Below are 15883 nucleotides of genomic sequence, written 5' to 3'. Positions count from 1 at the left end.
TGCCTTTTTTATTCTCTTGAAATGCTGCATGTAGACATTAACTACAAATAACATTTTTAGCTTTAACATGTATAACAGAAATAAATTAAACGTTTCAGCCACAAGGGGGCGTATCTGCCTTTTAAATATTTGATGTGACAAAATCTGCACAATTTCAAATGAAGTATTTTCCTTCTAAGATGCTAAACCTATAAAGTTATCTAATGAAGAGAACGTATGAATACACCAATTCTTGTCTCATTTCAGTAACACATGGGTGCATTGTATTGAAAACTGATCAGACTAATATATCGGAACACAAGCTAGCACACAAGCTGTTTATTATAAGGCTTACTGTATAACCAGTTATACACACACTGAATGAACGAGCAGCTGAGCAGTGAACACTGTGTAGCATCAAATACTACTTGTTCAACCACGTTTGCATTCTCAGTCATAAGTTCTAACCTTTTCAAAGACCTTTTAATGAGGATAATCCAGCAGATATAGAGATCCTACACGGGGTGTGCTTGTAAGTTACTCACTCTGGATCTTCTCCAGTTGAATATTGAGGTTCTCTGAGGTTCTCCTGAATTTCTGTGCTGCTCATCCTGTCACAGAGACCAACCCTGAGAAGGAGTCTCAGTTCTGCCTCCTGTAGCCAACAATGTATACTGTACTTTCATTCACTGTAGGTGAGGTTACATTTACATTTACGGAATTTAGCAGACACCCTTATCCAGAGTGACTTACAACTGAGCAACTGAGGGTTAAGGGCCTTGCTCAGGGGCCCAGCAGTGGCAGCTTGGTGGAGCCTGGGGTTCGAACCCATTCGATCAGTAGCCCAACACCTTAAGCACTGAGCTACCACATCCCAGGTTAGAGACAAATAGACCAGTGGAGGTGTTAGGGTTGAAAGAGATGAGGGGCTTAACCACTGAGACTATGACTCACCAACAGTTGCATTATTATTGTCACCAATTCTTCTAATGAATGAATGACGACTGTCCAATGGCCATATACTGACAACTGTTCTGTTTAACAGCTCGACACATGTTTTAAAACTGTGTATAGTTTAAATCTGGTTCCTCTCAAGGTTTCTTCCTCATATCATCTCAGGGAGTTTTTTCCTTGCCTCCGTCGCCTCCGGCTTGCTCATTAGGGATAGGGATAAATATATAGTATTTTAAATTTAAATTTTTTTTAAAGTTAATCTTTTTTAAATTAATTTTAGACTTATATATATTAATTAATTAATATTTTCCTTTTTTTCTTCTTCTTCTTATTATATATTTATTTCTTTGATCTCTCTTCTGTTTCCAAACTTCTGTAAAGCTGCTTTGAGACGATGGGAAATTGTTAAAAGTGCTATACAAATAAATAGAATAGAATAGAATAGAATAGAATAGAATAGAATAGAATGGGTGACACCAGAGAGTGTGATTAATATCATTTAGCTTCTTTAACAATACATTTTATGGTCAAGTCTTTTTTTATTTGTTATTGAATTAACAAAATTTCCTTTCTGTCGAAGACATTGAATATTGAATAATTCAACTGACCGTGACAGCAGCAGTACAAAAGATGTCTCAATGGTTTCTAAGTGCTCCTGCCACAGCAGTCCCACGTATCTCCATGATGTTCATGTGAGTGTGATGCCACCCTCGGCAGCAGTGAGTCCTTTAAGTGATGTGACTTAGACTGAGATACACTTCTACATAGAGGTTATTGTCTTATTTCTTTGTTTTTAAGCTTCAGCCCCTTGAGTGGAGTAGATAATATTCTTGGGTTGTTTGTCTGTTTGAGATTCTTACCAAAATTCCACCCAGTGGTGTTGGATTCCTGATCAGAAGGTCATGAGTTAGAATCCCAGGTCCACCAATCTGGCACTACGGGGCCCCTGAGCAAGACCCTGAGCAATTGCTCAGTTGTATAAATTGAAATAAAACGTGAGTCACTCTGGATGGTCAATACTTATGTCTGCTAAATGGCAGAAATGTAAATGTATCATTTACAATTAGCAGAGGAAATAACCATAACTCTTACCCTTACCACAGGGTCAAGGACACAGTGGGATAAAATAAATAATTTATATATTTATCTAATGCTGCTTTGTTTACATTCATACAACTTACAATTTAGCTATTTTTTATACAACTGAGGGTTAGAGGGCCTTGCTCAAGGGCCCAGTAGTGGACACTTGGTGGACTTGGGACTTGAACTCACAACCTCCCAATCAGTGTTCCAACACCTTAATCACTAAGCTTCTAAATATTACCCACAGTCATCTGCTGCACAAGACAAGATTCCTGGCAGAGTGACCAGGAAACATGCCTCAAAACAACCACCATTGTCCCGGTGCCTAAAAAGTCTACGGAGTCCTGCCTCAATGACTCCCTCATTCCTTAGCACCTGACTGAGAAGTTGAGCCTGCTGGGAATGAACACCTCCCTCTACAACTGGTTCCTGGACTTCCTGACTGGGAGACAGCATCTCCAACATCACCACAGAGCACTGGGGCCCATAAGGGCTGTGTGCTCGGTCCACTGATGTTCACTCTGCTGACTTACAACTGTGCAAAAATACACAGCTCAAATCACATCATCAAATTCACAGATGACACGACCGTGGTGGGTCTCATCAGCAAGAACGACGAGTCAGCATACAGAGAGGAGGCGCAACAGCTAACAACCTGGTGTAGGAAAGGACAGATTGACCATTCTCTCCTGAACATCGACAGATCCTCCGTCGAGAGTGTTCATATGGCTGAGAACTTGCTGAGAACTTCACCTGGTCACTCACCACCAGCTTTATCAGTAACAAAGCCCATCAGCATCTCTACTTTCTGTAAAGGCTGAGGAAAGCCCATTTCCCTCCCCCCTCCCAAGTTTGGGAATTGCAAGACCATGCAGTGGATGGTCAGGACCGCTGAAGTGATCATCTGAGTCTCTCTTACCCTCTATCAAGTACATTTACACCACACGCTGCATCCGCAAAGCCAACAGCATTGTGGATGACCCCATACACACCTCACATACTCTCTTCACCCTCCTGCTGTCTACAAATGTTTACAACCCTCTTACTGTTTAATAATATTTTAGTCTTTCAGTCTGTTTGCACTAGGTTGCATACTGTGCACTGTACATTTTACTCCTTAGTTCTGTGTTGTTTTTAGTTTTACGTAGCTCTGTGTTGTTTTATGTACCCCTGTTGTTCTATGTAGTACCATGATCCTGGAGAAAGGTTGTTTTATTTCACTATGTACTGCGTCTGCTATATATGGTTGAAATAAGAATAAAAGATAATTGACTTGACTTGGCATCTCAGCTTTGTGACAATGTGAGCATGCAAACGAGGCTCCTGACTGAGCGAGAACTCAATCTGACCCGAGCATTAGAGATTGCCGTCTCTATGGAGACTGCCGCCGAAAGACGCGCAGGAATTACAAAGAAAGGCGTCAGCAGAATGTCACGTAAACAAATTTGCAACAAAGCGAAGTGACAAAAGTTCGATATGTTCCTGCTGAATGCTGGTTTAGAGACAAGGAGTGTGGACAGTGTGAAAAAAGAGGCACATACTGAAAATGTGTAAAACAAAACCAAATGAGAAGAAATGTGAAGATAAATGAACTGGATGAGCCAGAATCAGACAATTATGATATGGCAGGCTTCTTATACTGTACATTGAGCTGCATTCTCTTAAACAGAAAGATCACAAAATTATCTGGGTTACTCCTATCATTGAGGGAGTAAAATTGAAAATGGAACTTGACACAGCACGCTGTCAATAATCTAATACAAAGATAACAAAGAACATTTTGACAAATTGAAATTGAGGCAAACTTCTGTAATACTTAAGACCTACACAGGAGAAATAATTGCTCCAATGGAAAAAAATTAAAGTCATTGTAAAAGAGAAAAAGGCTGGAGTACCTTTATTTGTACATGAATGGCACAGAAGCATTCAACTCAATTAGCAGTCTATTAAAAGTCTATTAAAGCCATGCAAGCCACATTGACTATGCGGGACCAAAATGGCCAAAGGTATTTCCTGTCAAAAACGCCACATCTACAAAGACTGTTAAATTGCTCCACACGTTGCTCTTCTGCACTGGCTTACCAGAGCAGCTGGTCAGCGATAATGGTGCACAGTTTACCTTAGAGGAATTCCAGACATTTGTCAAAGGGAATGGTTTTAGGCACACTACATCTGCTCCTTAACACCCGGCGATGAATGGCCTGTCTGAGCATTTTGTTCAGTCCCTGAAACAGTTGCTAAAAGCCATGGGAGGGGAGTAAGTACCACTGCAAGAAAAGATTGCAAACTCTCTCTTGTCAGTCTCCAGCCACGCTTTTTATGGGAAGAAGTCTTCGCTCACGTCTAGACTTACTGAAACCTGACTTGCATCGAAATGTGCAAACCAAGCAGTGTAGTCAAAACCCAAACAAGTTTGTCACAATGTGCTTGCGAGGGATTACAGACAAACACATCAATCCAGTGTTAACCCGGTACAAAATTGTCTAAGATTGGACCTCTCACTTACACTGTACAAGTGGGTACTGACATGGTGTGGCGAAGACACATGATCGGCTTTTCAAATCAAATCAAATCAAATTTTATTTGTCACATACACATACATACAGAGTGCGACATGCAGTCTGTCCGGTATTCAAGCAAAAAAAGGAATGGAATTAAGGATAAAAATAAAACCAAAAGGAGGTAGATAAATAAAAAGTATAAACTATATAAAATATATGAAAATATATGTGAACATATATAGATATACAGAAATGCGTATGGTGGATATTGGCAGTACAAATTAAAATGATTTTGTGATTGTCCTTAAAGTGTCCATGTGCAGCATTGTGTGGTATAAAGTGGCACAAGTCCAGAGTTAGTGTCATAGTGCAGAAAAAGGTTGTGCAGAAAAAAAGTGAAGATGGAGGGAGAGGTCCAGTACTAGATCCTGGGTGTTTCCTGGTTTAAACTCCGAATGGCCTGCGGGAAGAAGCTTCTCCTCATTCTCTCTGTTCAGCGGATCATCTGTAGAGATCGTCAAGAGCACCAAATTTCTTGGTGTTCATCTAGCGGAGATGAACACCAAGAAACCCCTCCCCCCATTCTGACTACGTTTTACAGAGGGACCACTGAGAGCATTCTGAGCAGCTGCATCACTGTCTGGTTTGGGAACTGCACCGTCTCGGATCGCAAGACCCTGCAGTGGATAGTGAGGACAGCTGAGAAGATCATTGGCGTCTCTCTTCCATCTATCATGGACACTTACATCACACGCTGCATCGGCAAAGCGTTGTGGATGACCTCACACACCCCTCACACACACCCCTCACACAAAGGTACCGAAGCATTCGGGCCCTCACGACCAGACTGTGTAACAGTTTCTTCCCACAAGCCATCAGACTCCTTAATAACTGAAACTGAACTGTTCTGAGCACAACATACACACGCACATCACCTGTATGGACTGCACAGACGTACACCAAATACACACACTTCCAATATACAATCCATCAACCTGTTTACATGCTGTTTTTGCACACTTTTTTGCCCTTTGCACACACTGTCTCACATTTCAGTCGTTTACTGTTTTGCACAACTTTATATTATCTCGGGGACCTGCTGCTATAACACTGTGTTCATTCTAGTATTACTGCACACAATACTGTTGAACATACAGTATTTCCACTGGTCGATGCACTTTATGTGACTAGGACTACTTACTAAATCCTTAGCCCTGTCTTTGTTTTATGTAGCACCATGATCCTGAAGAAACGTTGTCTCATTTCACTGTGTACTGCAACAGCTATATATGGCTGAAATGACAATAAAAGCTTCTTGACTTGACTTGACTTGACAATAGCTCGTCTGTGGGAGCGGAGCAGATGAGCTAACCTCCACGACCCGTGTATATCAGTGACCCAGTTGCTGGTTAACCGTTTGTCCTTTCTAGTGCCTACTAAAGTGATCCAAAACAACTGCATAACAGGAACACCCTATAAGACCTGCTGTTTTGGAGATACTCTGACTTCAGTCCCCTAGCCATCATCGTTTTTCCTTCATGTTTGCAGATAAACTTCCCCTCAGGTCTCACCTTACTCCACACCATAGTTCTCCAGAGTGGAAAATAACTGCAGGGCTTGATACTCTGCTGAAGCTTGACTCGTGCCATGGATCTCTGTGTGCCTTGCCAAGTGATGCTGCCAAAAAAAAAAGGTTAGAATAATAATAATAAGTAATCACAGAAAAAGCAAAACTAATTATTTGTTCAGTTGTGAAGACTGGATTTAGGTTTTAAGTTTCAGTTAGTCAGTTCGTTCTGAACTCGGGAGCCTGAGCTTTGAGAAATGGCACCACAACGCCACCTGTCTTCTGTAGTACACTTTCTCAAACTATTTTTTTCATGCACTAAATCTGAATGAACCTGCAATTTAATCTGAGAACTGATCTGACTAAACAAAGTAAGTCAAATGGTCATTTTTTTTTTCACTGCATGCATGTAAACAGTAAGTCATGTTGTGTTTTTTGGCCCTGAGTTTTACCTGTTCATGGTGCAACTGATCTGTTTATAGCAATACTTGACTGTGTTCAGATTGTAATCGCAGAATTCTGCCTGGGACAAAAGGGCACAAAGTTCCACCACCTGCTCCGAGTTCAGACTCAGGCTTCATCACACAGAGCCTCCTTCAGTTGCAGCAAGAACAAATGCCTTTGTGGAAATAGTACACAATAAAGTCAGAATTAAATGGCAAGCTATCAAAATTTAACTGACCAGCTGCAAGGACCCCACAGATTTGAATCGTTGCTTAAATTTGTTTGCTCAATGGGGAAAAAATGTTGTTTTTTTTTCAAGGGAACAAGTCAAGTGAAGTTTAATTTATAAAGCACAATTTAAGACTTCAGGGTTTCATCCAAAGTTCTGTACATACCATCATTACACACTGTCACATTAAACAGCATCATAAGACAAAGAATAATTATAGGTTTTAAGAGAAGCTTTAAAAGTAGCTGAAGATGGAGCAGACCTCATGTGAAATGGGAGAATGCTCCAGAATTCGGGACCAAGTCAGGTGTCAGGAAGCTTTTGTTGTCATTGTAAGTGTATGTACAGTTGAACATGAGTGTGTGTGTGTATTAGTCCAGTCTCTGGTGGCTTGAGGGAAGAAACTGTTCCACAGTCTGGTTGTTGAAGGACCAAATGCTTCTCTACCTTTTTCCAGACAGCAGGAAGGTGATGAGTGTGTGTGTGTGTGTGTGTGTGTGTGTGTGTGTGTGTGTGTAACTAAGTATGTAACTTAGTGAGCCAGCATTAATGTATTCAATGTTAGGGATTTAAGCACTTAAGTATGTCGCTCTGGATAAGGGCGTCTGCCAAATGCTGTAAATGTAAATGTAAATGTGTGTGTGTGTGTGTGTGTGAGAGGTGTGAAGGGTGTGTTGAAAATGTCTGTGAAAGACGAAAGGGAGACTCAGATAATCTTCTCAGCTACAGAAAAGCTTCAATCAATCGAAATTCAGGTTATAAACAGTGCACGAGCAAATCAGTATGTTATCCTGCCATTATGTTATTACATTATTATATAAGCTAACAAATAGATTCACATTTACAAACAGAGGAAAGAAAATAGGGTTAGTGAGAGGGTTACAGTGTATGGGGTTGGGTTATTAATTATTATTACTTTTCATTAAGATATTAACTAAATCACGATCAAGACGGTGAGAATGTAAGTTACACCTGTACCATGTCAACGTATATATCATACAGAAGCGAAGAAATGTTCTCATTAAAGTCTACTTCACGGCATCAGCTCGTTTGTTCTTGCAGGATGAGATGTGGCTCTATGAAGAACTTCACACTCAGCTTTAGTCTGCACTGGGACATGTTGTCCACTTGCTGAGAGATTTGGGCTTCTTAGTTTTAACTAAATGCTCTCTGCTTTACTCCCAGTGAACTGCAGCCTAAAGTAGTCCACCTCAATGATTCCCAGCTCTCACACACCTGCAACATAACAGAGGCTTATGTTGTGTGCGTGATACTAAGTGTAGCAGTGTTCCTGTGGTTTTAAACACCTCACTGCACAGGTAGAGAAACTGTCACTCAGCCAGATATAAACCATAAACTTACTGAACTCGACCCTGACGTCTCACTAATATGTCACTTTCTGTAATAACACTGCATTTCTGCACCACAGCCGACATTCTTTTACATCTTTTTCTAGCAATTATAATTGGACATAACTCTACATTTATTGCTTAGTCTAGTTTACGTTCGTTTATGTATATTATCTGTACATACACTGTATATTTCTTGGCTACATTTCTTATACATACAATGCACACATTTTCACAAAAGTATATAATTATAAATTTTAGACATATTGGACTTTGTCTATACAACTGGCACATATTCCTATTTTGCACATACTATACTTATGTACATACCACCTGTCATAATTTTATTTGTTGTTGTAGACATACTAATATGTATCTGCACTTTGGCATTTTGCTGCTATGTACCTGTACTATGCAATGAAAATAAAGTTCTATCTATCTATCTATCTATCTATCTATCTGTCTGTCTGTCTGTCTGTCTGTCTGTCTGTCTGTCTGTCTATCCATCCATCCATCCATCCATCCATCCAGCAGTGTCCTGTAGTCTTCATCTTATTAATGAAGAGGAAGAGTATCACAAACTGTGCATAAACAGCAACTTTACATAGGATGTAAAAGATCTACTTTGTTAAATCTAACAATATCTACATCATTTAGTAATGTGTGAATATATAATCTATAAGTAATAATAAGTAAGGTGCTCTTTTGTCATTATATTAAACTGTTTAGCGCAATGAGCTGGAAAATCTACATGACAAGACATTATAATCATCGTACAACTACAGAAACACTCACATCTGAGAGCTGAATATGTCCTAACTAACTTCATCAAGCTGCAGTATGACATGTACATAAATAATGCTCATTGTTTTTACATTACAATTCTGTAAATTTAGCAGACACCCTTATCCAGAGTGACATTATTATTCATCCTGAGTGATTTGCTTTCAATTTATACACTTGAGCAAATGAGATTTAAGGGCCTTACTAAGGGATTCGAACTCATGACCTTCTGATCTGTAATCCAAACCTTTAACCACTGAGCTTCCACATACCACACTTTCAGACCTTCACCTTATTTAGACAGTGTTCTACATTCGCTCTAGGATTAATCAGCACCTCCATAACTACTGAATCAGGTCGAGTTACACGACAATACATGTTAAAGCCCTCAATCACGAGTCCAATCACGAGTCCAATCACTTAAGGGGCGTAAACATGAAACCCGGAAGTAGGTGTTTGTGCAACACTTTCATACCTACCCGTATTTAGGCAAATCGTACCCTCTGTGCTATCATTTGGTTAAAAGTATCCTGAACGCTGACAGGTGATATCCAATCATAAAAAGCCGAACTACACCACTACTGCAGTGCTAGCCAATCAGAGCACAGAATGGTGAGTGGTGTCGGAAAACGGGTTGGAGTAAAATATGTTGTGACAGAAGTGACAGTCGGATGTGTGTTAACATGGTGTGGAATAACCTGAACGCTACACCCGTTAAAGTGGGTCCGGATGACAGGAATGTTGTGGTGTTAAAATGAACTCATGGATTATAAGCATGTAGCTAGATGCTAATTGTTCACAGCTGTAGTGAGGATCTAAAGCGATAAAGAAATGTTTGGGAATTTCAGAGAGAAACTGCAGAGCGTGCAGCAGGACTTTACCTCAGGGTATGTACACAAACTCACTGACACACTGATCGTTTCGTCCTTGTTTATTTTCTCTCTTTCGTTTCTCTTCTGCATCCAAAACTGTATTTCCTTAGTGTTAAAGGTTCCGCGAGTTTAGTGCGCTAGTGTGCGGTTTGGGACACAGCCTTCAGAGGCGTCTGCTAGGTGACAACAAAGCTAGCTCCACACACACACACACACACACACACACACACACACACACACACCAAACTTGTTAGTTTTTATGGTCTTGCTTTTGTGAAAAAATGGGTTCATACTGCACACATTGTCCGCTGAGAAATATGAACAGGTTTCTCAGTGTGTGCTAGCTAACTGAAGGCTAACTGTGCTAAATTAGCTAACTGAAGGCTAACTGTGCTAAATTAGCTAACTGAAGGCTAACTGTGCTAAATTAGCTAACTGAAGGCTAACTGTGCTAAATTAGCTAACTGAAGGCTAACAGTGCTAAATTAGCTAACTGACGGCTAACTGTGCTAAATTAGCTAACTGAAGGCTAACAGTGCTAAATTAGCTAACTGAAGGCTAACTGTGCTAAATTAGCTGACTGAATGCTAACTGTGCTAAATTAGCTGACTGAAGGCTAACTGTGCTAAATTAGCTAACTGAAGGCTAACTGTGCTAAATTAGCTAACTGAAGGCTAACTGTGCTAAATTAGCTGACTGAATGCTAACAGTGCTAAATTAGCTGACTGAATGCTAACAGTGCTAAATTAGCTATCTGAATGCTAACTGCATTCCACAGCGTTGCTCAATGCAAACACAACTACTTTCAGATGACTGTCATGTGATCGACTGGAGAAAGGACACTTTTCTTTTTTTCTTTTTATCACGTCTCACTAGTAAAGGCACACGTTTCGTTCTATTTTAATCAGGTAAACTGTCAGATGTTCGTGGCATAAATTTAACTATTGAGAAACATCAACACCATTAAACTAATATTTAAAATAAGTATATTATGATATTATTATTATTAGGATTAGAGGCTGTTTTGCATGTTACTTTACAAATATAAAGTAGAACTGCACAAACTAGAGCAGAAAGAGGAACTAACTTTCACTAACACTTCAGTATAGTGTTTCAAATCCACCCCTGAATAAAACTCTGACTGTCTGAAGCCACTTTTAAACTACAGCAGTCTTACAGCATTACTTTTCACACTATACATGATAATTCAGTATAATATTATATTATAAGAGTCCTGTAGCAGAAAGTATCATTAATAAAACGATAATGATATCAGATCTTTCATGTGATTTGTGATTAATGTGTGGATCTGTGATAGAAACATTTTTAGTGCCTTCATCATTAGTCAGTCCAGTGCACATGAAGCTCCTTCAGAGTAAGCATGAGATAATGAGGATATTTTTTGTTTGTTACCATATTTTGTGTATATTATGTTATTGCCACTACTGTATGTGAACCATGTGTAATTGTCTGCTGTAGATGTATGTAAGATCATTGTAATACGTGTACGATCACTGCAAGGTGTGTGAGATCACTTTAAAGTTACAGTAAGATCACTGTAAGACATGTGTAAGATTAGTGTAAGATCAGTGTAAGGTTACAGTAAGACCGCTGTAAGACACGTGTAAGATCGCTGTGATATTATAGTAAGATCACTGTAAGACGTGTGTAAGATCGCTGTGATATTATAGTAAGATCACTGTAAGACGTGTGTAAGATCGCTGTGATATTATAGTAAGATCACTGTAAGACGTGTGTAAGATCGCTGTGATATTATAGTAAGATCACTGTAAGACGTGTGTAAGATCGCTGTGATATTATAGTAAGATCACTGTAAGACGTGTGTAAGATCGCCGTGATATTATAGTAAGATCGCTGTAAGACGTGTGTAAGATCGCTGTGATATTATAGTAAGATCGCTGTAAGACGTGTGTAAGATCACTGTGATATTATAGTAAGATCATTGTAAGACGTGTGTAAGATCACTGTGATATTATAGTAAGATTGCTGTAAGACGTGTGTAAGATCACTGTGATATTATAGTAAGATCACTGTAAGACGTGTGTAAGGTCACTGTGATATAGTAAGATCACTGTAAGACGTGTGTAAGATCACTGATATTATAGTAAGATTGCTGTAAGACGTGTAAGATCACTGTAATATTATATAAGATAACTGTAAGACATGTGTAAGATCAGTGTAAGATTACAGTAAGATCGCTGTAAGACATGTATAAGATCACTGTGATATAGTAAGATCGCTGTAGGACATGTGTAAGATCAGTGTGATATTATAGTAAGATCAGTGTAAGATTATAGTAAGATCACTGTGATATTATAGTAAGATCGCTGTAAGATTATAGTAAGATCGCTGTAGGACATGTGTAAGATCACTGTAATATTATAGTAAGATCACTGTAATATTATAGTAAGATCACTGTAATATTATAGTAAGATCACTAAGACGTGTAAGATCACTGTGATATTATAGTAAGAACACTGTAAGACATTTGTAAGATCAGTGTAAGATTACAGTAAGATCGCTGTAAGACATGTCTAAGATCACTGTAAGATTACAGTAAGATCGCTGTAAGACATGTCTAAGATCACTGTAAGATTACAGTAAGATCACTGTAAGACATTTGTAAGATCAGTGTAAGATTATAGTAAGATCACTGTAGGACATGTGTAACATTGCTGTAAGACGTGTGTAAGATCACATCAAGAAAAGTGCAAGATCACTGTAAGATCACAGAGCTCTGTAAAGACCTTTGTAAAACCACCAAACTTATGACAAATGCAAATTCCTTTACAATGTGTGATTTCTGTTTGCAACTTGTTTGATGTTTGATTTTCTGTTTGATTTTCTGTTTGTTTAAAGCCAGCTTTAAAAGCACCTTTGGTACACATGACACTGGAAGGCTGAGGGATCAGTACGACCAACACGTTACAATTTTCACATTAGAAAATCAAGGAAATCAGTCTGTATGTTAGTGCAGAAATGTTAACCTTTCACTTGCTCTGGCTTTACTGTGTCAGCTCCATCTGTACACGACAGCTGTAATAACTTCAGTCCTTATCTTGCTTTGTAGGTTACAGGATTAATGAGTGTTAGCACTCAGTCGATCCGGATGTGTGCCTGTCAGACTGATATGGCACTGAACATATTTATACAGCATATGGAAGCAGACTGTTCAGATGGCTAAGAATAAAGTACACTGTGTAGCATTAGCTAACTAAAGAACCTTTTCCAGAGTGAACTCTACCAGGTCCACATCACGTGTCCTCATATTCGGGGTTTCTTTCCTTTCAGAATCAAGACCTTGAGTGACAAGTCCAAGGAGGCCAAAATAAAGAAGAAACAGAGGTACGTACATGCTAATACAATTAAAATACATTTCCTCTACTCAGTACATGGACGTACAGAACCGTAATCAGTCATTTAGCAGAAACGTCGTTGTCTTGGTGGATTGATGGATTTAGTTGAAGGACATTTAGTGTGATTTGTGTTGTGTGTTTTAGAAGAGAAGATTATCTGCCTCAGTACTCAGCTGGACTGGAGCTGTTGAATCGGTACATGTTTGTAATGAATATACTGACCTTCATGAACCATTCAGAGTATCATCATCATCATCATGTTGTTGTTCTTCCAAAGATGTACATGATTTATTTTTCCTCTAGATATGAGGACACCTGGGTGACGCTGCACAAACGAACCAAAGAGTGTTCCAAATCTGCAGAAGTGAGTAGATTCCTGTCTTCACTGGTATAATACAGTATATAGTAATACACGAGGTCCAGGTCTTCCTTTATAACATGAAGCTACGGGTAAGTAAGGTTTAAAACGAAAAATAAACACATATCAATACAGATTCAGTTCGGTCGTGTTGCCTATACCTTTATTATTAAAATATCAACGCATGTGTGTAGACTTCGGTGACTGACTTGTTCCAGCCTTGTCCGCAGTACTGAGTGATTATTGAGCTTTTTAATAGGACGTTACAATCTGATTCTCTCACGGTCCAACTGGGAATGACAGCAGAGTTAAATGACCTCATGACGAATTCAAGTCAATTCAGTTTTGTTTGTATAGCGCTTTTAACAATGGACATTGTCTTAAAGCAGCTTTACAGAACATAAACATCTTTATGTCAATTTATTTGATTTATCCCTAATGAGAAGCCTGAGGCGACTGTGGAAGGAAAAACTCCCTTCCCTTAGAATTAAAAGGTTTGTTCACTTTAACTTTTTTTCCCAAAGATGTGCCGCTAATAACGCTACACGTAACAGACTTATCTGAACACTATTTATACTGGTGTTCATCCCTATACCCTGTTTTGCTCATGCACTCCTCAGGTGGTGGATGGAGAAGTGGTGATGCTTTCGGCTCACTGGGAGAGAAGGAGAGGATCCCTGCTGGAGCTACAGGAACAGTTACAGCAGATTCCAGGCTTGATCACAGACCTGGAGTCCATCACAGCTCGAGTCGGTAAGACACCGAAACACCGAAAACATGCAACTCGCATCTCAAGTCTTACATCAAGCAACATATTGCCGTTTCTCGGCAGCTTTACCTAAAGTTCCTTCTCAGATCTGGGCAAAAAAATTGCTTGATGTCATATACATTTGTTGTAAATGTTTTTAAGCTCCCTGATTTCCCTGATTAAGATCTACAAGTTAAACAAAGGAACTTTTTTCTTTATATCCACTTTATTCTTGTTGTTTACATACAGAGATCTCAGAAGCACGACATCGTGACACAACAGCACCTGGGATTTAAAACACATAACCTGACATTGTTTAATAAATACTAACGTTTACAGCCAGCTTTCTGACAAAAACCACACTTTGACAGAACATGATGGTGTGTGGATGTCGAGTTCATGCTGTACTTGAGTGTGTTGGGGGAAAGTGTGTCTGTGTATGTGGGTGTGATGCCGTGATTATAGTATTTAGAATGTAAGTTATTCTCTTTTGGGCATTAAATCATCTAAAGGTGTAAACATAATAAAGTTAATAGTTATTAAACACAAATCATTAGAGATCGTGTGACTCGGTCAGTAAAAGTTTGTGTCTCTGTTTCGAGCTGTTAAACAGTACAGTACCTATTGTGGTCAGCAGGTGGCGCTATTGTAAGTATAGACATAGTCTCAGGGGGATAAGTACCTCATCCCTTCCAACCCTGGCAATGCCCCTGACTGTGGGGTCCGACTTTTCCCATGTAAGTGACACATTTGTTACACTGATTAAATAATGCTGCCTTTGTCCTGAACAGAACTAGCAGGTGCTACATTTTAAAACATGCTGAATGGAGACACTGTATAAAGCTGCACTTTGTACAAATGTTACAGTTAAAGGAATGAGCCAAAGGCTGTGTACATCAGTCTGTTTGTTTTAGTCAGTCGTGTTGTTGTGTTTTAACCTGAGCCAAGAAAGACTTAATGCTTGGGGTTGTCGTTCGTTCTGTGTAACATCCTTCTGCCGCCTCAGGAGCCTTGCCTCCACCAGGGGGGAACAGTGGGATCACCTTGAGTAACCTTGCAGAACATCTGCTCAGTAATATATGAAGGCACTAAGTGGGAACTCCTGTGGCATGCCATCTGCTAGTCCTCCCAGCTTAAGGAGCTACATATTTACTTCCTCAGGCTCATTTCGTCAGCTTGCGACAGGTTCTCACAACAGATCATGATGTTGTTAATGCTGCAGGTTACAGCCTGCTTTAGGTGGGACATAAAGTCAATACTCAAGCTCAGGATTCACTTGAAGGTGCTGCAGTTACAAGCCTTCACATATTGTTTTACCTTTCTTTTATTTTAAAAATAAGAAAAAAATCTATAATGATACAATGAATGATGCAGTGCCCTCCTATATCAGGTTACTATCTGTTTGGAGTTTTGTGGAGCACTCGCTGTCTGCCGCTGGTCTTCCTCCGGGCTTCCTTCGGGGTCCTCTGGGTTCTATGGGATTTTTCTGGGCTTCCACTGGGGTTCCACTGGGTTCTCTAGGGTTCCTCTAGGATTTCTCTGGGTTATATGGGATTTCTCCAGGCTTCCTCCGGGCTTTCTTTGGGGTTTCTCAGGGGTTCCTCTGGGCTTCCTCCGGGGTCCCTCTGGGTTCTATGGC

General features: G+C 39.6%; 2 protein-coding genes across 2 annotated transcripts in view; one reads left to right on the top strand and one right to left on the bottom strand.

Annotated features, from left to right (window-relative positions):
• Positions 1 to 6089: 6089 nt before the first annotated feature.
• Positions 6090 to 9267, bottom strand: mylipb (myosin regulatory light chain interacting protein b). Its single transcript, XM_060870575.1, is given in 7 exon segments — positions 6090 to 6194; positions 6419 to 6446; positions 6537 to 6663; positions 6666 to 6706; positions 7806 to 7900; positions 7902 to 7982; positions 9175 to 9267. Coding segments are annotated over 7 exon segments (570 nt in total).
• A 263-nt stretch (positions 9268 to 9530) lies between these two features.
• Positions 9531 to 15883, top strand: part of dtnbp1a (dystrobrevin binding protein 1a) — a 21457-nt gene continuing 15104 nt past the window's right edge. The window contains exons 1-5 of the mRNA XM_060870906.1: positions 9531 to 9776; positions 13074 to 13127; positions 13283 to 13333; positions 13442 to 13502; positions 14117 to 14249. Coding sequence (XP_060726889.1) covers positions 9721 to 9776; positions 13074 to 13127; positions 13283 to 13333; positions 13442 to 13502; positions 14117 to 14249 — 355 coding nt within the window. The 5' untranslated portion in view covers positions 9531 to 9720. The remainder of the gene's footprint in view (positions 9777 to 13073; positions 13128 to 13282; positions 13334 to 13441; positions 13503 to 14116; positions 14250 to 15883) is intronic.

Source organism: Tachysurus vachellii, chromosome 5 (genome assembly GCF_030014155.1).
Source record: "Tachysurus vachellii isolate PV-2020 chromosome 5, HZAU_Pvac_v1, whole genome shotgun sequence".
In the NCBI taxonomy this organism is placed as follows: Eukaryota; Metazoa; Chordata; class Actinopteri; order Siluriformes; family Bagridae; genus Tachysurus; species Tachysurus vachellii.
Note: the sequence above shows the minus strand (reverse complement) of the source record. Positions and strands in the feature narration are given on the sequence as shown.